The 23447-nt window shown below is 37.3% G+C and overlaps 1 protein-coding gene across 1 annotated transcript in view; it reads left to right on the top strand.

Annotated features, from left to right (window-relative positions):
• Positions 1–23447, top strand: part of CLYBL (citramalyl-CoA lyase) — a 293486-nt gene that overhangs the window by 249545 nt on the left and 20494 nt on the right. Inside the window, exons 6-7 of the mRNA XM_075198047.1 lie at positions 1618–1785; positions 9149–9273. Of these exons, the coding sequence (XP_075054148.1) occupies positions 1618–1785; positions 9149–9273 (293 nt within the window). The remainder of the gene's footprint in view (positions 1–1617; positions 1786–9148; positions 9274–23447) is intronic.

Raw genomic sequence — 23447 nt, 5'->3', positions numbered from 1 at the left:
TAATGTTTTATTATAATGTATGTGTCAATGCCCCATGTTGGCCACATCCACAACACAATGTGGTCACTCCCTTTTTGGCGCCGCCGCTAGGTGGCGGCACATGGTTTTTTTCCGGCTGGAACTGAGGTAGGCCTGTGTACTTTAAATACCAGGGCTGATTTTTAGTCCCAGTCTGTTGTCACCTGTGGGAACAATTGATCTGGTGATATTGATGATCGTGTTCAGAACTGGATTCTTGACTTGTGCTTTATGGAAAAAAAAACCTATGTAAAGCAACATCTGCAAAAGGTTATAATTATATGTGGTTGGAGAAAAAAAATAACTTTTTCTTTTTTTTTAATCACATTGTGCAATATGAAATATTGCAATATATATAATGGTAAAACGTCTACAATACTTCATTGTTTTGGATTTGTGTGTGACTGAGGTTCTTGAAGTTCAAAGTTCAAAAACTAAACTTTGTTTATATTCGAATATTGCATAGAATTGTAACTGTTGATATCACTGTTCATGAAGAAGACATTATTAAAACTACTATGTAGACCAAAAATGGAAGTAATGGCTCTGCAGATTTAAGATTTAAGTCCATCAGCTGTTTTTTGTGCATAATATAATTGATATGTGTGTGTATTCTCTTAATCAGAAGCTTGGTCCATAAATATCATATCATATGCAGGTACCTTATGTAGAAAGAGCAACTTTTATAGCTTTGAGTTGCAACAGGAATAACTTTTATATTTTCCCACATGCTATGGTTCTGCCAAAAGTTACTTTTCCAAAATGTGTTCCTCCCCCAATATATAACAGCATAATATAATTAGCTGCATCTATTAATTATAACAATATCAAGTATTTGTGCTTCACCCAATGTCCCACTTTTGCTAAGTGGAACTGAAAGCCAAAGTCTGGGCATTCAGTAACACTGAGTATTTGTGAACCGACCAGGCGGGTCACATATGCACATATCACCTGAGACTGGCCCGGCCAAGTGGTAAGTTAACCGTGAGTATCACTCAGCTGCCTCTGAGAGATTATATCAATAATAAAAGCATTATTATCATTGAATCATTTGTGTAAATAGGCCCCTGAATGTCATTTATTTTGCCATATTTTTTTTTATTGAAAGCCCTGGAAGCAGTGCTTTCGTGCCCTAGTGTCCGAAAAAATAAGTGAAAACTTAAAAAATGTGCACAAGGGTACGGTACATGGCCCTCCTCTAAAATGGAAAGGCCCTAGTCCCTGACCTCCTGATCCAAAAGGACGCTTGATTCAGTGAGAAGAGAGGTGTTGTGTCCTAAAGCCCTCATTATTTATTTTAGTGGATTAAAGTAATTCGGTCTTAAAGACAAATAAAGTAACCTCCACCATTGACACACTCTTATCTTTGTTGTTACATTTTCATATAAGCAAAAATTGATTTATTCATGTATAATTTGCATTGAATGTGAGACTGAGATCCACTTTTCTTTAAAACTATTTTTCATATTGTCAAATCTCTATTTATATTGTATTAAATCAGCTGGTTTGAATCCAGTGGTGTGTGTATTAAAATACACATTCAAAATGATATTGGTTTAATGTTGATTAATAACGATGTTATATGTTTGAACATTAAAGGTGCGACAAGCAGCAAAGACACTCATGACGTCTTGTATGCCAGACAAAAGATCATCGTTGTAGCCAAAGCATTTGGACTACAAGCCATTGATCTTGTTTACATAGACTATAAAGATGAAAATGGTCTTCAGCAACAGGCAAAAGAAGGAGCCCTGATGGGATTCTCTGGTAGGTATTCCTAATTATATATAAAGAACTATTTATACTGTTTAATGAGTGGCATGAGTACAGTAATGAAAAGATGTGGCAAAGTAGAATTAAAATTAGCACATTGAAAGAATTCTAAAAACATTTTCAATGGTTACTATATTATTAAGTAATAAAATCACTTGCAAATTACTGTAGACTAGGATATACTTTGTATTTTATGTAATTGCATTAATGTTTAAACAACAACTAAACACAAAAGGGGGAATTATATTCCCAGTGATGTGCCGCCAGACATCACGGCAATGTCAGCTACGCTCATTTCCGGGTCACACTGCTGATTTTCCTGTGCATCTATAGGGTGCAAAGAAAGATCAGTGCAGATATATCGTCTTCCTTGTAGTCCCTTCCTTCCTCTTTTCTTCGTTCTTTTGCAATGTTTTATAGCAATAATGTGGAGTATTTTCTCTTACATGCAGTATTTGTAACATGAGGATGTCTGTTAAACCCATGTGTGATCTCACCATATCCCTAGTGCTATTCCTACCCTTTTTCCTTTGGTGTCCTCATTAACCACTGCTAAAATGTTCTATTAAAAACAGAAAACATAAAACATACTACCAAATTGCTTGTAAAGTAATATTTTATAACAACTGTTTATGCCACAATAGATATACATCAGTGCAGTGTCAGGGTAAACTGAACAGTGTATATTATCTCCTTGCTTAATGTATGACAATTTGGATTTCGTTTCCATTAACCTAACATGACATACATTCAATTTTATTGAAATACTGTTGAATCAAATTGAGATAAATTTTGGGAACAAATTGGTTACTGGTGGGAAAATAACACAAATTGCTTTTTCATATCCTGTCATAAATCAATTATTATTACCTTTATTAGCATATAAAAATTATTTGAGGTCAAGTGAACACTCCCCCCCCCCCCCCCCCCCCCCCTTCCTTCCAATATGATTTCACAGAGGCTATATAGGTGCACATAGTATATATAGGTACATGGTATGAGATAAATAGGGGATTGGGCTGCCTGTTAGGACGGTATGTGCCATGATATTGAGTCTACCGATGTCTGGAGTTGTGCAGTAAGAATGCAGCACCATTCTTCCACAAAAAAGTTATAGTATAATTAATAACATAATTTTCAAGCATTTCACAGTGAACAATGCCATTTCACCAGTAGCAGTTCCATATTTTTTCCCTTTGAAATATTGAACATTTTATTATGTATTCCGTATACAGTTGCATTTGCTAAATACAGTCTTATAGTGATCCCCTGTTTTGATGTTATAATAGGACTCATTACCTCCAATTACACACAGGTTCCTGGCTTAATTTTTTACCTGTGTCTGAGTGACTGTATTAGCAGCTTGGTTGGGACCACAATACCACATTATGTTTTATATCTTTCCACCTTGCATAACTAGTTTGGCAGTAACACATTACAGAGTTGTGCTGTGTTATTATATGATTATTATATGATTTTCAGCTACTGTATGCAGACTGATCTTATTTGGCCATAGTGGCAGTCTGACTGCCTTATGTACATTCTGCTTGTCTGAAGGACTTTCACTGTTATGTTGTTGGCTGGCATTTCAGGAAAATGACAGTTGTTCATTTGACAATAGCATAGTTGCCAGCTGTTCCTGATTTCCTGTTTTTTTGTGCCTGTAAATATCCGTGTTTTTCAGTATTAGCGAACTGCACCATAGAATTCATTTTATTCTGCATGATGGGTGCAATTCTGACTCTCTATTCTTATTTTGTAGGTGAAGTAATTTTCTATTTAAAGAACAAGCAAAAAAAAGCAAAAAATGACATTTTAATCAGTTTAAGAATACATAATTTGTTGGAGAGTGTAGTGCATGAACACCTGCTTAAACAGAATTGTGTATAATGTGCATAGGTGCACCTGCTTGTTTCTCTGGAAATTAATTCAAATTGAAATGCTGGCAACTACGCAACGTTATATATTTATTTATAATTTATATTTAATATATCTACTTTTATATTTTATTTTATATATTGACATATGCATTTTAAACACTCTTGTCCTAGGTTTTTTTGTGTCCAACTTTGGTAAAGAGGGCTACATTTGCTAGAGGTTTGAAAAGCACATATAAAGAGATTAAATAAAATACATACTTAGCATGTGCAATATAGAAATATATTCATGCCCAACACATACATCCACATATAAACCAATGCCTACGGTATATATCCCAAATCAATATACTGTGGGGTAACCTCACTAAAATAGAATAAAAAACTAATGTAGTAAAGAGACAATCCAGTGCACAACATTCCCTATAATGTGCTTTAAATCAGCAAGTAAGGAGGTATAACAAAGCTCAACTTACACAGTGATAGTACTCCATTCTCAAAATCAAGATATATGTTACTGCAGTAATGAGCTTGAGTCATAAATATCTCAGCTCACTGCAAATCAAAGTGCTCAAACAACCAGTAAAGAAAATCCTAATGTTAAGAGAAATAATATTATCTGATACAGCAAACATTATAAATCTGTTTCTTTTCTCTCTTTCAATTGGATTACAAGGTAGTTTGTGATAAATTGTCTCATCATTTAGCAGGCTGATAGCATTGCCACACTAGCATTGCCTTTGCTGATTTAATAGCTGTATTGTTCTTATTTATAAGTTCATTGTGTGCAACTTTTGTTGATATCTGCATATTAAATTTAACATTAAATTTAGTTTAGTTCCATTCACTTTAAATCATTTATTAATACTTGTTCAAATACCTTAAGTTACTTAACACCTCTGTAGCCATGTAGACAAACACAACTAATGGACTGCCCTTATGGTTTGCATGGTTAAACTAGCAGCTGGTGTTCGCCATTTGCCGTTTGTTCTCATTTGGGGTTAGCATTTTACATAAATGAAATGTATTTTTAAACACTATATACATAATATTATTGATTAGTAATAAAAAAGTATTTTAACATTCTAAATTGAACCCCAGTGAATACCATTCGCATTCAAAATCTGACAAAAATGTATCAGTTTTACCTTGAACATGTGTGAATACTTCTACTCTGCTTTGATAGCAGAATTACAAAGGAACATGTTGCCTTTAATTAACATTAATGTATTTCCAATTAACACTATCATGTAATTATTCCTATGATTTTTAATATCTGGCTGACCCAGAAGATGGGGAGGTTCTCTCTATCATTCAAGGCAGTCTATTTATTATTTGTTCCATTGGTTGATTTGTGACCAAGTTAATGCAAGCAGTGACTTTGAACATTTATATTATGCTAACTAATCTGATCACATCTTGGGCTAGATTTACTAAGCTGCGGGTTTGAAAAAGTGGGGATGTTGCCTATGGCAACCAATCAGATTCTAGCTGTCATTTTGTAGAAGGTACTAAATAAATGAAAGCTAGAATCTGATTGGTTGCTATAGGCAACATCCCCACTTTTTCAAACCCGCAGCTTAGTAAATCTAGCCCCTTGAGTAGGATTACTCCCTCCTTTTTTGGACATATATTTGTAATTATGTCTTAAGATGTGTATGGAGTTGGTGGAGCAATAGCAACAGGAACTGTAGACATAAGATGATCTTCACGGTCTTGGCTGTCTATATTTATTGCAGTGCTATTATAATGTTTATTTGTGTTCTTCTTGCTACATATGCCTAATTTAGTATGGCCTCTCCACTACCGGGGTGTGCATCTTGTGGAGAAGTGGTGCCATTATAGCTATTTTAATTTTTTGGGGGGCCAATGTGTACATATGTCTGCGGCAGGTGAGTGGGAAGTGCTCATGACAAATAATGTGATATTCCTCACCAAGATTGACTGTCATGTTCTGTAACCCACTGCAATCCCCTCCTGCCACGTCTTGGATAGCGTAGAAGAGGCTTTGCCACTGAGTTAACATAGTGTTCCAGAGTATTGGAAACTGTTGAAGATATGAACCTTTTTTTTTTTTTTCCCCCTTTTATTACCTAAATAGATGGGAATAGTTGAGGAAGTGGGTGGACAAGGAGAGGGGGGGGGGGCAGCAAATTAAAACATATATGATCTGTGGACATTAACTCATGGGAAGCATACGAGTTGGAATGTAAATCTAAAATAAAGATAGACAAAGGTAGAAACAAATAAAGCACCTATGGGGGTGATATTTGTGGAGGTGGTGGGCTCTTTGTAACATCTGTTTGTATGTAAACTATATATGTATGTATATAAAGACCTGTCACACCCTTAGTATGTAGTTCGTTTTGAGAGTTCAAACAAACAAATATATTTTTTTTCAAATCAGTTTATGTATATTTATTCTCGTTTGTTAAGAAAAACAAAAAAGACCAAAGGTACTTTTTTGTGTATTGAAACCTCTTTTAAATAAAAAAAGAAAAGAAAATGAATAACATTATGATACTCAAACCTTGGCAAACTGATATCACACATCTTCATTTGTCAAGTCAAGCAATTTCTAATGTATAAGAGTGCAGACTATGTAACAGTTTTTCGACATGCAGAAAAAGTCACGAAAGTGCAACTAATCCCATCTCCACTCATCGCCCTCCTCCACCTATTCCCCAAACAACAACCGAAACATCATAGATATCTGTAGGGCCATAACCTTATCGCTGCTAGAGCAGCCTTTGCACCGCAGTGGTAGCAACCCTCTCCTCCCTCCATCTACAAAATTGTGGCTAAAATCCACTTCAGTTATGAGATGGAGACATACAAGGTCCCCTATTCTATGGCACTATCCTCACCCATAGTCAAGTGGATGACCTGGCAGGTGTTCACCATTGAAGGTGAGGGTTCTGAGATGTTATGCCCACCAGACTTGTCAACCACTGCTACTTTTGATCCTCTTGATCAGCCTCTCCAAGCTCCCCCATGAGATATGCAATAGTTTGGTCCCAGCTTATTTATCTGCTTGAAGTTTGCCTTGTATATTAACCCTCATGCACTAATGCCACTTCATATTTTGATTGTATGTATCTTGTGTTTTGTCTGCTCCCCACTATGTACCCCTCCCCATTCCCTTCCTTTTTTTCTGTATCCCTTTCCCTTACCATTTAAAATACCCCCATTAAAAATAATTCTGTTAAAAAATAAAAAAGACTGCAGACTATGCCATAAGCATCAGTGTATGGTGGCGATAAGAAGAACAGAGATTCTTCCTAGTGAGTCCTGCTACATACCCTTAACTCAGGTGGTCTGCCACCACTGCTCGAGTTAATGGCTCAGTTACATCCTAACCCAACAATAAGAAGCTTAGCACACTGCCTTCTGGGAGTGGAATTTTGATAGGAATTGGTCAAGGCACATTAAAAATAATGTGCAGATCTGTACCAAAAAACTGAGAAAGTTTAATCCTCTTAAACAAAAGAACGATGCTCTTTGAAGACAACTTTATTAATAGTTTGTTATGATTATCCTTGTTACAATCCCTACCTTGCTGTTCTTAAGAAAAAAAGTAGAGGGAATCAAGAAATCATTTAAGTTTTATTTTCAGAATGTCAATAAGTGCCGCAGCTGCTTACCAGGGCATATTTCAGCCTTTATGTGGAGAGAGATGCTGAGCTTCATACAGGCACACCTTGCTTTGTTATAGTTAAAGACCCTCACATGAAGAGTTTGCATTATGCTCTGTGATCCCTACATAGCTGACAAATTGACCTAGAACGATATGTCAAGTGGTGTTCAATACCTGAGCAGACAATGTGGTGTTTGAGCTTAAACAGATTATGCAGCCTTTGTGAAGTGTCACATCTATACCAGCTCTTTTACATGTAACTGTTCCAGTAGAGAAATATAGGTGACGCTTGTTTACAAGATTCCCCTAAAGTATGTGAATCTCTGTTCTGGTTTTGTTACAGTAAAGTGAAGATTTAGCAGTATGCATAGGCAACGGATTCAATTAATTCCCTTCCTGCCACTAATGAATGTTGCACAAAATTTAATTACAGTATTTCAAATGTAGTCACTTATCCAAGTGTCTCAAGAAAAAATGCACATTTTTGCTTTTTATGTGTCTTTATTTTTGTCACTGAAATAATTAGATATTCTATGAATGATTTTAATGTTTTATTGAGTCGAAAATAAAGCATTTAAAGTATTTTTTTTAAAATCTTATTTTAAAATAAGAATCAAATCATGCCACAGTGTAGCAAACAACAAGTGACAGTCAAATAATCGAGTGCACAATATATTTCTCAGTAAAGATATTAATGGTCGTTAAAATCCAACAATGATTAATGAAACTTGACACTTTCAAGTACTTAAAATTACCCCTACCCACCCAATACATTTCTTATTGGTGCTATGAAGAAATTAAGAATGTAACAGCTGTAATGTAATTAGATATATATGAACTCTCTCCATAGATCCAAACCATTGGGGGGTTGAGAGGATTACATCAAGTTTTGAAAAAGACAAAAACACTGTGAAAAAATATGGGAATAGTCTTGTTTTATTACCGTTATGATTTGCTCTCTCTATAGGTAACCAGTAAAAAAGCTCCTTGTTAAAAGTTAGTCTCACTTTTCAAAGAATCTAAATAGCCAAATCAAAACTTTACCACTAATGTTTCATTTAACCATCTGGATTGCAAATAAAATTAAATAAACACAATAATAAGGTTCACACATCCTAGTCAAAATCCATTTAATTTTTCCACACCATTTTAAATTAAATGTACAATAAAAAAGAAAATAAGTGGAGATGTCTGTTTATTCCCTCAGGTTAATAAAATAATACTGTAATATAATATTTTAGAAAAGAGTTGAAGCCACGCTATTTTACTTCTTTAAGCCACCGTACAACATTATGGTATTAACATGATAATTGTAAATGTAGCTCTCATGATCATTTGTGAATATCATAAGAAAGAGAGCCCCGTATCATTTGACTGCATGTTGTGTTTTCATTACTTTGTGTTCTTTTCTAAACAGAACAAAACAATGTTGTTTTTTTTCTCTCACAGACTTCACATTTAACCTGTTTAATAGCACATGGTCTTCCGCTCCTGATGGGGTTTATTTCTGCTATCAGTCCCTTTTTGCTAGCTAGACAATAAAGTAAGAAAATGGGGCTCCTTTTTTTGTTTGCTTTAAAACAGAACTGATTATTTGTATTATTTTTTAAAGCGCTCTGAATTGAGTCAAGGCTGCATTTATCCTTCCATGCTGCCTGAGCACAAGGAAAGGATTCATGCTGCTCTGGAGTGCCAGGGATAAAAAAAGAACGCTATTACAGTAATTATTTGTTATTATTTAATGTCTAGTCCGGGAGGCATTCTTCATCTTTGAATGTTTGACACATTTTGCGTGAACATCTGTTGTTGATTCATGTTTCTGGTGTTATTAATCTTCTTGTAGGTAAGCAGGTGATTCACCCAAGCCAGATTCCTATTGTCCAGGAGCAGTTTACTCCGAATGCTGACAAAATAAATTGGGCCTATGAATTGATTTCTGCTTTTCAAGAGCACCAAAGATTAGGAAAGGTATAAAAATTATTAACACAGTGTCTCGTCCCCTGTATTTACTGTATGTGCTGTGGGATAAAGTTTTTTTTGTTCTCTTGCATCATAAAAGGAGACTTTTTTTTCAACCATCTTTATTTAAAAATTTCTACTGCCTTAGTTATAAAGCTTTTTGTCCCAATATTTATTTATTATTCCCTCAGTAGATTTCCTTTATCTGCATTTGCTATTTCTTTGTGCTTATCTGTCTTATTCCCTTTCTTATTATTTTTCTCCCTGTTTTTTTCTGTTTTCTATCTTGGAAACTTCACGTATCCTTGGTAAATAGAAAATGTGTATTTCTGTTCAAAGCTTACTTCACAAGCAGGAGGCAAGTGTTCTTCTTTACTGAAATTAGTAGTGTGTTCATCTTGAAAAATTAAAATCAGGTCAGATTGCAGAAAAGAACATTTAAGATTGTTAGCTATATTAATCCTGTGTTATGCCAGGTCAGGATTTGATGGCCATATAATTCTTTTTAATTGTAATGATTAAGAAGTAACTCTATGCGGAATAGCGATTTGCAAGTCAGAGATTTGGATATATACAAGGAAGCAAATTAACACTGAAAATGGTTGTTGCTAATTTAGTGCATCATTGAGCCTCATGTTTTCTGCACTGTGGGTTTCTGCTATGTAAATATATCAGTGGCGAAGCACAATCTGTCACCACTTTGTGCCAGTAATACTTAAATTAGGAGTCGCCTGAAGGAAGGTTTTATGCCAGTTTTAGCATTGTCTGCTAATTATCTTTTAGTTTATTTGAAATAATCCAGTTTGCCTTCCTTTGCAAAAATGAGGAAAATTACATTTTTAATGCACTATGCACATCATAGTATACCTTACCTCATACCTTAAATCATTAAACATAAATTGCTGTGAAATGTGTATCATCATGCTGTGTATAGTAATTAGTTGCATATGGGGTCTGATTTGCAAAGGGAGTGTACTGAAAAGACTGTATACTTGTACCAGATAGCAATCTTGTTTTTCACAAAGGTTTAAATGCACTTTTTTTCTTTATTTTTCAATTTTCTATCATTTCAGGAGAATCACACTTTAGTCTACATAGGTAATTTCCTTTTGCACAATACATCAACTCTTTGCATCCACAGTAGTGGGTTGCTATAAAAATAGGAATACATTTCTGCACGCACTCCAGCTAGGCTGCCTGAGTGCTTGCATAAGATTGGCAAAATACATCAATCAAGGCAGTGCATTGAACCCCTATCGGTCGAAAGGGAGCTGCCATGTAGGGTTGCTCTTGGGGGGCAAAGGGGGTTATTGTTAAAAGATACCTGACATTTATATTGTAGAGTACAGTATAATCTAAACATTTCTAGCAAGCAAAAAGTAATATTTATTTTATTGTACAAACCTTGGTGGTGTTCTGTGCTCCTCCGTTCTCTTTGAGCTTCTGTGGTGTTCAATATAAAAGCCTGGAAATCACAGGGCTGCAGGTACACATGAAAATGGACTCATGCCCACATTTTACTTAAATATTGGTATCTGTGTTGTAGCTGTAGACGCTATATTGTTTCATGATAACACTCCGGAATGTTACCTAAAGTAGCTGAACAATCAATCCCTTCCAGTTAATATATGTTACTGCTCTACATAAGTAAATATAAGCATAGAAGATTTTCAAAATTGCCTATTATAAAAACAGAATGACAATGGCGAGTAGCTCTTCAAGGAATCTGTAATTAAAAGGTGTTGTATCCAGAATTAGTTTTTCATCTCCGCTCAAATATGCCCGTTTGTGCTTAATAGTATTTGTATACTGTTTTTGCTGTTTTCCAGATGTAAGCAAATATTTACAAAAGTCTGAAAAATTACAAATTGTAGGTGTACTGGGAGTGGTACTTGTTTATTATGATTTACAAACTATGGGAAATCCTATGCATGGCTTTGAAATAAAAACAGGGTTTATGAAGAAAATAAATAGAAATCAATTGTGCTAAGAGAATGGAGTAAAATAAATGGAAACTATTATCTGCTTTACTTGCCTTTTAGTGGTCCTCTTTTTTCCCCTTTTTTCCAATGTTTTCTAATACACTGATAGTGCTTTGTTACCACATGACAAACCAGTCGTGCTGTGTTCTTAAAACTTGACATTAAAATAACATCCTAGCATGCCATATTGGGTATGACATCATCGACTTTTTTTGTCCTATCCTTATTGCACTTTGCATGCTTTTATTAACTTATGAAAATTGCACTAAAAGTGTATGGGTATGAATAACACTAAATGTTCTAGCTTTGATATCTTTGATAGAAACGCCTACCTTACTGCATATAAGACACAGTATTTGTCAAGATTTAGCAAATTGTAAAGTCTCCAGGCCAAACAAAACACACATTACTTTTGCACATATTTTTATAATTCCCAAATTTTTAAGTAATTGAAACATCTTAATTAAGGAACAATTTTTGACAATGCCAATGTTGAAATAGGGAGAAAATATTTTTTATTTTATTTTTTATAATTGTTTTGGTAATCTTCTTTGCTATTGCTGTGCTTGTTCACACAGGACAGATACTAACTCTACATCTTGAAAAACAGAAAAAAGTATTAATATAATAACTCAGTACTTTCATTTACAGTGAAAATGCTCATGCTTCGATTGATTTGTGTTTATGTTCTGCAGGAAATAGCTCAGTCATACAGGGCATTGTCATCTTGTAAATAGTCAAACAGGCACAAATTGGAATATTTTGTGGAATTTGAGATAAAGGATTTCCACGTGTAACCTCGATTTATAATCCAAACATTAGGCATATTGATTTGTGTTGTATACGAAGAAAACAATATGTTACTACGATGAAAATATTTAAGCTTTATGATTTTGACCAAAGTATTGACTCTCTTGTTTTGTTTTGTTTTTAGAAAATTGTAGTAATCTATGGGTTTTTAGGTGAAAATAATGATATACTTGCATTGCTTTGGTTGATAATTTGTTAGCATACAGAATTACAAAATGTTCACAATCAAGCAGGCAATTTTTTTTATTATTCTACTTTTTTCTGATTTTGTTGTCCGCAGTCTTCATAGTCTCAACACAAACGTGTCTGAAGGTGCTGAATATATTACGAACAGATAGCTCAGCGAATTTCTACAGGTAGCTTGATGGGAGCATACATCACCATTTCACATATGCAGTCTAATTAGTCATCAAAATGGCAGTATGTATGGTTCTTTGAGACTCACTCAAAAGGTGAGACTGAATTATAAACTAAAAAAAAAACAGTTAGCTTGAATAGCAAGTGAAGTCATTTTGCTTTGAATTGGCATGCTTTTAAGCAACATAACACAGTTCTATGCAGTTGTAGCTACTCCATAATTACAGAATATTCAATTATAAACAAATCAGGTACACACCTAAGGATGCTGTTCACATATAATCATTTTGAAAAATGTGTAAGTTATCTGCTAACTGAGGTTTCTAATATTCTGGTTGAGAACTGGTTGTTTGTACATACTTCAGCCAGTTTACATGCACACAGCCAGTTTACATACACACAGCCAGAACAATAAAACAAAAGCAATAGATGCCCACAGCTTAGTGTTGGTAGCTGGAGTAAGCTATGTATAAAATACCAAATGGGGGTCTTTTGCCGCACAGCAGCATGGGAGTTTAAGGCAGTGAAATGCATTTATTAGAAATGTATAGGTAAATATTAGAGATGAAAGAACCGGACATGTTTCGCTTCTCAAACCAGTTTTAATAATCGCTGTTAAAATTTGGAAATTCGCTGTAATTTTCTGAATTTTAGAACTATTAAAAAATCGAGAGAGTTGAACAGTTTTTGAGTATGTCTTACCATATTCGAGCCAGTTCACACACATACGAACCAGCTCAAACACATTTACATTAAATCTTAAATAGTTTGGTGGGGTTTTTTAGAGGGTACAATGAACCTTGAATGGGAACATCAAACCTAGAATACAAACTTGGAACACATTGTTCACAGTTCAATAAAAAAAAAAAGTAAAATATTATTTCAATAGTATTTTAAAATAGTTAAAAACACAAACTTTAGCATGAACTGCGAACCCTCGCCACAAATTTTGAACCGGATGATTGTACCACGAACATGTTCAGCGTCTTCAAACGAGTGAAATTCAATTGAAATTTTCAAGTATCTCTAGAAAAGATTTTTAACTCGCATTATTGGCACTTCTGTACCCAAGACATTTTAATTTTCAAAACTCCTAACTTCTCTACCTTGAACATTTTAGTCATTGTGGCTTTCAAAATTCAACAAATCGTGACCTCAATCCACTAATTAGTGGACAGTCTCTATAGCAGCTATTGCCACTAATTCCGCAGCGCTGTACAGAGAACATGTAAAATAGAACATTTACCACAGCTTTAAATAAACTAAACCCATATAATCATAAAATATTTTCAAAATAAAGAACATCATACAAGTGGCAAGACTGTGAATAAAAAATATTCTCTGTACAGCGCTACAGAATTATTGGCGCTATATAAATAAATTATGAGGAAGTAACTTTTTTCTTAATTACAGAACTTAAATACAAAAAGCATTTTACCAGTGCAATCATTGTTTCTTGTTTTTCTCAAAACTTTATAGAAATAAAATACATTTACCAAAAAATTTCTTGCGCCTTTTCTTAATATCATGTCTTTTAAATATTTATTCACACTTTTTAAATAACTTTATTCCATCCAAAACTATGACAAATGTATTTAATTGAATACTTATTTTGAAAACACAATTTTATAGAGTATTATAAAGGATATCCTGTACTGTTTAGATCGTAAGGTTATTAGAGAGTCACTTCAGAGATTTTTAACCACACTTGATTTGTTCTACAAATAAACTCCTTAGCCACTCATCATACAGATGCACGGATGGTGTGGCCTACTTCTCACCTCAGCATGAATAGGGCATGCCTGAAACCCCTGACCTGCAGGCAAATCATAGCACAGGAGGCTCAATACTGAAGCAGTGGCCAAAACCTCCCGGACATGACCCCCATTTGCAGCAGTGGCAAACTGTGCATCTCATTCCGATAGTCTTACCTGTACTGATGCAAAGCTGTTGCATTGCTCATTACTGGACCTGCAACTTAGACTGCTCAAGCTGGAGCTTGTGCATAGCCTGGGTGCTCCCAGACTGAACCTCCATTGATCTCTGAAGCATCTCCATGTCACACTAACCAGGCGCCACAGCATCTGCAGACGCAAAGCTCTGTCGTAGTCCTTATGCGGGCCGACTTCTGAAGACTACCTCAGTTCCAGTATGGCCCTCATTTCATGTGTAGGAACTCTAGGACACGAGCGTGCTGATCACCCACTGGTACAGTCAACAGGCTAAAAATACATAGCAACTTTAGATTTGAGCCATGCTTTAGCATAAATTTAATTTCCAAGCACAACAGACACTCAGCCACGAAGCGGAACCATGTAAAATCATAGAGTGGGGTCAACAACTGCTAAGGCGCGTGGTGCGTAAAAGTCGCCAATGCTTTGCTGATTTCATAGCTGAAGAGTTCCGAACTTCCACTGGCATTTAATGTAAACACAAAACTTTGTGACAGGAGCTTAATGGAATGGGTTTCTGCATGCAAGCCTCACCTAGACCAATGCCTGGCGTCGGATGGAGTGGTGTAAAGCACACCAACACTAGACTGTGAAGCAGTGGAAATGTGTTCTGTGGGGTGAGGAATCACGCTTCTCTGTTTGACAGTCAGATGGGCAAGTCTGGGTTTGGCAAATACCGGGAGAACATTACCTGCTTGACTGTATTATGCCAACTGTGAAGTTTGGTGGAGGAGGGATAATGGTATGGGGCTGTTTTTTCAGGGTTTGGGCTAGGACACTTATCTCCAGTGAAGGGAAATCTTAATGCTTCAGCATACCAAGGATTTTTGACAATGCTATGCTTCCAACTTTGTGGCAACAGTTTGGGGAAGGCTATTTTCTATCCTATCATGACTGTGCCCCAATGCAAAAGCAAGGACTGCAAAGATATGGGTTGATGAGTTCGGTTAGGGCCCTGATCTCAACCCCATCAAACACCTTTGGGATGAACTGGAATGGAGATTGGGAGCCAGGCCTTCTCATTCTACATCAGTGCCTGACCTCATAAATGCTCTACAGAATGAATAGGCACAAATTCCCACAGAAACACTCCAACATCTTGGAGAAAGCCTTCCAAGAAGAGTGGAACCTGTTATTTCTGCAAAAAGGGGACCAACTCCATATTAAAGTATATATATTTGAATACAATATCATTCCTTGTTGGTGAAATGGTCAAGCGTCCGAATACTTTTGTCCATATAGTGTATCTATGATATCAATAAAGGACCCAAAAGACAATGGAAATGAACTACTAATACACATTGTAGACAGAGTAATTTTGTATAGATTATAGTTACTAATTGTTTACTGTATTATGGATATGCTTTATTACATTTATGTATTAAAACGTACAAAATTTATTAGATTAAATACAACATATCCATTATTTTGTTATTTTTCATATATGTAACATGATAGCTTAAGGATCAATTCTCACTGTGGAGACTGTACTGAATAATATTCATTCCTACATAAAAAATTAGTTATTGTGTTTGGCAGCAATCATTTAGGTCTCATTTTGATTTAAATATCAATTTATATTGTATTGCAAACTTAATCTGCACATGCCTTAAGCATTATATTTTTGCTTACTGGGTAATTTGAGGTTCAAGTCTCGTTCTAAATTTTTACTTGGATTAATACCCAGCTTTATTAGGAATGTTTCTGTTTACAATTTAATCTATGACAAGGTATCCATACCTGGTTTTGGTTTTCATTCAAGCCTCAGTTTCATATATAGCTCCATTCTGATTGTCTGATTACAATCTTGTCTATGACGAGGGATTCAAGCCTTGTTTTGGTATTCAACAGAGCCTCGGTTTCAGATACAGTTTCCGTTTATTGCCGGATGGCTTCCCCATTAGAGTTTAATTGGATCATTTTTATTTAAATAGACAGATGGGGAGAATGTAGGTCATACACTTTTGCCTTGAAAAGGACTCCAGTAAGGAGTAGAAACATGTTGGAAGACATTTACTTGGACCTCTGATGAACCTGAATGTACTGATTGGAGAAGGGACATCTATAACATCTTTAAGAACCTCATCTCCTTTTGAGAGTTTTCAAATCTTGTACTTCTGGTAGGGGTACCCACCCAATCTATTACAGTTTTTACTATTTATACATGTATATGTATATTTATTGTTTTTTATGTGATCATTAAAATGGTAATACATTACAAGTATTTCATTATTTATTCACATATGCTTTCATGATTTGAGCGGAGCACCTAAAGTCAAGGATCAAAGAAAGCTTCTTGTAAGCATATTACTAAAGGGGAAATTTTGGGTGCATGTCACGTGGCCGACAAGTGTGTCATTCTCCTCACCCCTGAGAGAGTGAAGATCCATTCATCTATTTCCATTTTAGGGACTATCTGGTCTTCCTATGTGGTGGAGGATAATTATGTATTGACTTGTTACACTATTATTTTCCAATTTTTATTGTGTTTTACATGAGCACTACTACACATCATGAGAATGTATTATATAAGAAGTTCAACATTGATCCATCATGCTTTGTGTTCATTAGCATCTTTGAACTTTACTGTTTGTTTTTATTTGACTCAGAGCATCCCAGATGTGTAACATGAGCCTACTTTGCTATTTACTACAACAAATTTAGGAAATCTTCCTTTCCTGCTGAGGTACCCTTTCCCTTTCAGCTGTGATGAGGTACCATTCTTTGTTGATCCTTTTCACACAGGCCCTCACTCCATCCACCTTTCCCATGATTTATGAGGATAGAGAGGTGGTTAATATCATTATGTTGCCCAATATTATATAGTAGATATTTGTTACTGTTAAGTTAAGCTTATGCAGTTTGTTAGGCTATTAGCTCATATTACAGTGTCTCTATGGCTAAAAGTCCCATTTTCTCATTTGCACTTGTACTTAAGAGCTGACTTAGCTCCCTTCTCTTCCAGCATATAATTAAATCCTCTCCTGATCTCTTCAATAATGTTGAATCCACCAATGCACAGCTGAACCCCCTGCTCACCCTGCTCTCTTGGAATGTGGCATTGTGAAAAATGCAGCACCAATTTAATGCTAACTATCACGCTACATCAGTTTGATTTGAGAGATCAAGCAGCAGAAAGGGGTTTCCCCACTCTATGGCCCGACAGCCATCGCAAAAGAATTCAGAGACTACTATGAATCTCTATATAAATTGGCTAAATTGCCCATTTTCTCGGACACTCTATATGATAACATCAATGGATACCTTATAGAGACGCTATTGTCACAATTAACACAAGAGAACCTATTGTTTTTAAATTAGGACACTATTATGAATCAGCACACTGTGCCCCCTTTATCATCACAATATGTCCCCTTTATCATCAGACTGTGCCCAGTTCATCATCATTATGTGCCTTCCATCATGTTTTGTGCCCCTCCATCATCACCCTGTGCCCTTCCTCACACTTTGTGCCGCTTCATTATCACTCTGTGCCCTCCATCACACTATGTGCCCCTGCATCATCACAATGTTTCCCTTAATCATCATTTTGTGCCCTCCGTCACAGTTTGTGCCTCTTCATCATCACTCTGTGTCCTCTATCACACTTTGTGCCTGTTTATCATCACTCTGTACTTTTCATCACGCTATGTGCCCCTTCATCATTACACTGTGCCCCCTTCATCATCACTCTGTGCCCTCCATCACACTTTTGCTTCTCCGTCACATCTCCTTTATTACACTGTGCCCTCCATCACACTTTGTGCCCCTTCATCATCACTTTGTGCCATCTATCACACTTTGTGCCCCTTCATCATCACTCTGTGCCATCTATCACACTTTGTGCCCCTTCATCATCACTCTGTGCCATCTATCACACTTTGTGCCCCTTCATCATCACTCTGTGCCCCTTCATCATCACTCTGTGCCCTCCATCACAGTTTGTGCCCCTTCATCATCACTCTGTGCCCTCCACCACAATTTTGCTTCTCCATCACATCCCCTTTATTACTGTGCCCCCTTCATCATCACACTGTGCCCCCTTCATCATCTCACTGTGCCTCCGTCATCATCGCTCTGTGCCCTCCATCACTATGTTTGCCATATATTGCACTGTGCCACCTTTATCACATTCAAACTGACCCTTTCATAACACTACCCCCCTCTGTTCTTTACTTACTGTCACGACTAGTATAGCGTACCTGCTATCGTTGGCACTACTCGGAAGAAGGCGCGGAGTCTAACGTGCCCCTGGTGTTCACCAGGGACCCCCGCAAGGAGGTATGGGCTTAGCTGCAGGAAACACGCAGGTCGCGGTCCTTCCACGAGTCAGATAGCGAAGCACGGGAGAATTGTCAGACAGGCAGGTTCGGCAACGGTGCGGGCAATGTAGGTACACAAGGAGAATCCAAGCGGGGTGTGAATAAAGCCGAGTCAATAACGTTCTGACAGCGAGGTACAAACGGGAGATCCAAAAGGGGTAGTCAAGGCAATCCGGGTCACAATGGTCACAGGCAAACGGCAATAAACTGGAGGAAAGCAAGGGTCAGGAAACAGATAGACTCAGGAACACTGGAACGCTGGAGGACAGGAAAGGACCTGAAACTCTGGCACAGGAGGTGAGGTCAGAGGGCCTTAAATAGTGCTGCTAGCCAATGCCCTCAGCACTGGTAGTGCTGTCATAGCAGTAGCGCCGTAGCGCTAGTCATACTGTAGCGCCGTAGCGCTTTCTTCAAGCAGCGTCCCGTTGCCTAGCAACGGGGACGCTTCTGGTTCTGAGCTGGCCGGCCGGGCGGAAGGGGAAGTGATGCGTCTGGTTGCTAGGCAACCAGACGTTCTGTGTGGACGGGCGGGCGGCCGCCGAGCGGCGCCTGACACTTACCTTACTATGACTATCTTTTTTTCTATCATCTTCCCTTCCTCTTCTCTTTTCTTTAGTGTTCTGACTCCTCTCTGTGCCACTTTTCACAGACAGGGTCGGGATGGGAGCACATCACGCTCGAAAGGGAGCAGGGAGGAGGGCGCCGACACCGCATGCAGTCATAAGTAATTTTTTTACTGCCCAGTGGACAAGTGGGGAAGGGAGGCAGAGCAGAGAGCATCTCAGGCATGGCGTCCTCCCCTCACTGCTTACCCCACTTACCACATTCCGTCGGCTCTGCCTCCCAGTATGGGTATCTCCACAAATACTTAAATATATCCAACATATAACCTCCAAATTCATTTGGGCAATAATCAGGCAAAGTTTTGCCTAGTTAAAGCTATAAGTGAAACGCACATCGGCAGACGCCGCGTTTACTGCTCAGTTCTATCTATTTCCTCTGAAAATTTCAATTTAGATAGCCTCTGAACCACAGACTAGACTAGTTAGGTTTAGTGTTTCTACTCCCCTGTGATGCCGCTCGTTTAGATCCGTATCAGGCATAAAACAGCGCTGTATTAGTAACAATAAGGATGATAGCCTTCCACGGATCCTACCATTTCTAGTTTGTATAATCCATTGGCACTGTCTCCTTAGTTTGCAGGGAGAGAAGCTTCGCTGTACCATCCATATGAGTACAAGTGGTTGAATGGAGGCCAACATTATTAACCAGAAGGAAATTAAGTGAGCTTAACTAACTATTGTAATAAATCTTATGAAATGTGTTCATGATATTTAGACTATGCTAAGTAATTAATTGAAGCAGTATCGCGGTTAGACAATGAACATTGTCTTTTTTATCAGTTTATCTTTAATTCATGTTCGATCCATTATGCACTTTTTATATTTCGCTACTAGAAAGTTTTAATGAATGAAGTACTAAAGATGTATTTAACAGAATTTGATTATTAAAAATATAAATATACCTGTCCATTTGAGTGCCCCATAAGATCATTCCTTTCTCTCTCCTCTAATGTGTTCTATAGTAATTCAATGATTGGGTGCACCTGTCCTCGAACTGTATACCTTGTGCTGTAAAAGCTAGATTGTTACATACATTTGAGAGGAAGTATATGGATTACCTGGTGCGGTCTCTTCCCCCCCCCTTGTTTGTAAATATTTTCTTAGATGTATCAGAAGGATGCTGGAGAGGTTGAGGGACACCCGAGTTATTCCTCCATATCTGGAGGTCATGGTGAAAGATTGCCCTTCATTAGAGTTAAGGGGCCTAGATCAAATCATGAAAAACAAACCCATATCATTATCCCTCCTCCACCAAACTTCACAGTTGGCATAATGCAGTCAGGCAGGTAATGCAGTCAGGCAGATAATATTCTCCCGGCATCCACCAAACCCAGACTCTGTTTGGCAGTCAGATGACTGCCAAACAGAGAAACGTGATCCGTCACCACACAGAACACGTTTCCACTGCTCCACAGTCCAGTGTTGGTGTGCTTTATACCACTCCATCCGACGCTTGGTATTGGTCTTGGTAATATGAGGCTTCCATGCAGCTGCTCGGCTATGGAAACCCATTACATTAAGCTCCTGCCGCACAATTTTTGTGCTTACATTAATGCCAGTGGAAGTTTGGAACTCTTTAGCAAAGGTGGCTTCCTATCACAGTACTACAGTCACTGAGCTCTTTAGAACGACGACCCATTTTGTATCACAAATGTTTGCAAATGGAGACTGCATGGCTAGGTGCTTGATGTTATACACCTCTGGCAACGGGTCTGATTGAAACACCACCTCAATTCAATAATTAACAGGTGTAGCTAAATACTTTTGTCCATAAAGTATGTGTATATACATACATATCTATATATATATATATCTCTATATATAAATATATTTATATCTATATATATATATATATATATATATATATATATATATATATATATATATATATGTATAGTTCAGGTTGAATGATGCCTTGATCCTATCTGAGGTTTTCCTGGTTTAGGGACTTTAATCCACGTTGTGTCCTGTTGTGGGACCAGTGGTTTGTGGTCCTTGTGGCTGTATATACTTCAAACAAAACAAGAGGGCATAATCGATTAAGATCCTTGGTGATGCAGTAAGCTGGAAACAAGCCATGACCAAACGTTTAACAGCCTCCATGACAATGGCTAAAACATAACCAAATGTGTGTCTTTACATTTACTATACATTCACTATATGAAATATAAGCCACAGTATGCGGGCGCTTGTGGTACTATAATTGCCAGTATCCCCAAACACTCACTGGTAGCATTGACATGCTGGGACCTGTAGTGCACCACAGACAAAATGTTTTTGTTTTTTTAATTTTTTGCACAATTACCCCAGACCCACTGCGCTATGGATGTGGGAAGAGCCGTAGTGGTTTTCAGCATGGGACTGGTTATACACGCATGCATTTTTTTGTGGGCCCAATCATGGCAAAGGAACCCCACTCTGCAAGTTTCCTTGCTAGAGTGCTACCAGCCCTGGCTGAGAAAGTCTTGTGCTGGTAATACTTAATTTGGGGTGACCCCACACTGTCACCCCGATTTTGGTAGTACCAGTGTTATGTTCTTGCCCTTAGTTTTCCCCTCATTCAAGATGGCCGTGGTTGCCTTGTGAAGTTTCCATCTTGGATCTCTGATATTAACTTGCCCTTACAATAACCCTTATCCAGGATGGCCAGAACTGTCTCAGGAAGATTCCATCTTGGATCTCATTTCCTATTTGGGCCTAGAAAAGGTACTTCCTGTTATGCAGCCTTTGCTCGAGTATTGTGTTTGTGTCTGAACCAGATGCTTCCACAGATCCTTGCTCCCTTGTGATTTGGAATACAATTACTTGATACCTCTACAAGATATTTATCTTGTTGATACTTTGGACTTGCTTGCTGGACATTTAAGATTTATTTCTGTATCAAAATAAATCCCGTTTACCTCAGAACTACCTGGCTGTTGGCTTCCGTTTGTAATACCAGAGGTGTGACAACCAGCCTAAGCTAGCAGCACTAGGGCTGGTTAATTTGTTTTGGGGGAGGGGCAATGCTGTTTTTTTTATAAAAAAAAAAATATTATTTATTTATCGGCATTACAGGGCCGTGGCTACTTAAAGCACATAAGATGCTGCTAATATAGGATGTTCTTAAAGAGTGTCTTCTGAAATGTATGCAATTTGCGTAGACGCTTGGCTCGGGATCTTAAGTAAATTATGGGATGCAATTTATGCTTGTGCTGCAAGCGTAAATTCTATCCAACTCTATATGAGGCCCTAATTGTTCATTCCTTCCTATACCTTTCATGTCCCTACTCCCTCTAGGTTGTTAAGTTTTCTGGGGATGGTCATTGATATTTTTTTCGTTTTGTCTCATGTTATTTTGTCTCCCCTTTTTCTGTACACTGTATGTTTACACTATAAAATTTATATTACATATTTTTTTCTTTCTACCAATGATTTTTCAACATATTTTACCTAATCTAGATGCTCAGAATGTATCTAGGTCATTGTGTGATTCTTTTCTGGCTAAATTTCAGAGTCAATAGTTTTTCTAGCCAAAATATGTATTAGCTACTGTGCACACCTGCGTTCTCCCAGTAGGATGCTTGTCTCTTGCTTGCAGAGAAATTGGGTGATGTGGTTTTATAGCATAGGATGCTGCTCTCATTTTTATCCTGGATAGTTTTGCTTGATTCAGACTTAAATTTTGCTTTTGCTTTTTTTTGGGGGGGAAGGGGGAGCAAACCATAAAAAATAAATCTATACCCTAATACAGAAAACTATTAACCATGTAAAAGCTGTACCTGTACTTGACACTTTTTTATTTTTACTAGGAAACTAATATATAGAATACAAAGGAAATTCAATTAAGTGGCTATGATAAGAAGGAATCATCTGCCTAGAACAATTTCCAAACTAGGCTGGGTACAAACTACAGTGTTTTCATCCGATTATCAGGTCAAACACCCGAAAAACGAGCGGTCGGCCCAATATCGCAGTAGTGTGTACACTTACACGATGATTGATAGTCAGTCCAAAGCACCGATTGTCGGTTCATTTGGTTGGTCGGTAAACCTAATGATCTCGTTCCAACCGCCTTCCGACCCTGCTGTGAAATCATGACCGATTCTTCGACCAAGTGCCGATCGTTCTTCAAACAGCGACTTCTTTATGGGCGTA

The sequence above is a fragment of the Mixophyes fleayi genome, chromosome 2 (assembly GCF_038048845.1).
Source record: "Mixophyes fleayi isolate aMixFle1 chromosome 2, aMixFle1.hap1, whole genome shotgun sequence".
Lineage (NCBI taxonomy): Eukaryota > Metazoa > Chordata > Amphibia > Anura > Limnodynastidae > Mixophyes > Mixophyes fleayi.
This window is presented reverse-complemented; position numbering and strand designations above follow the sequence as displayed.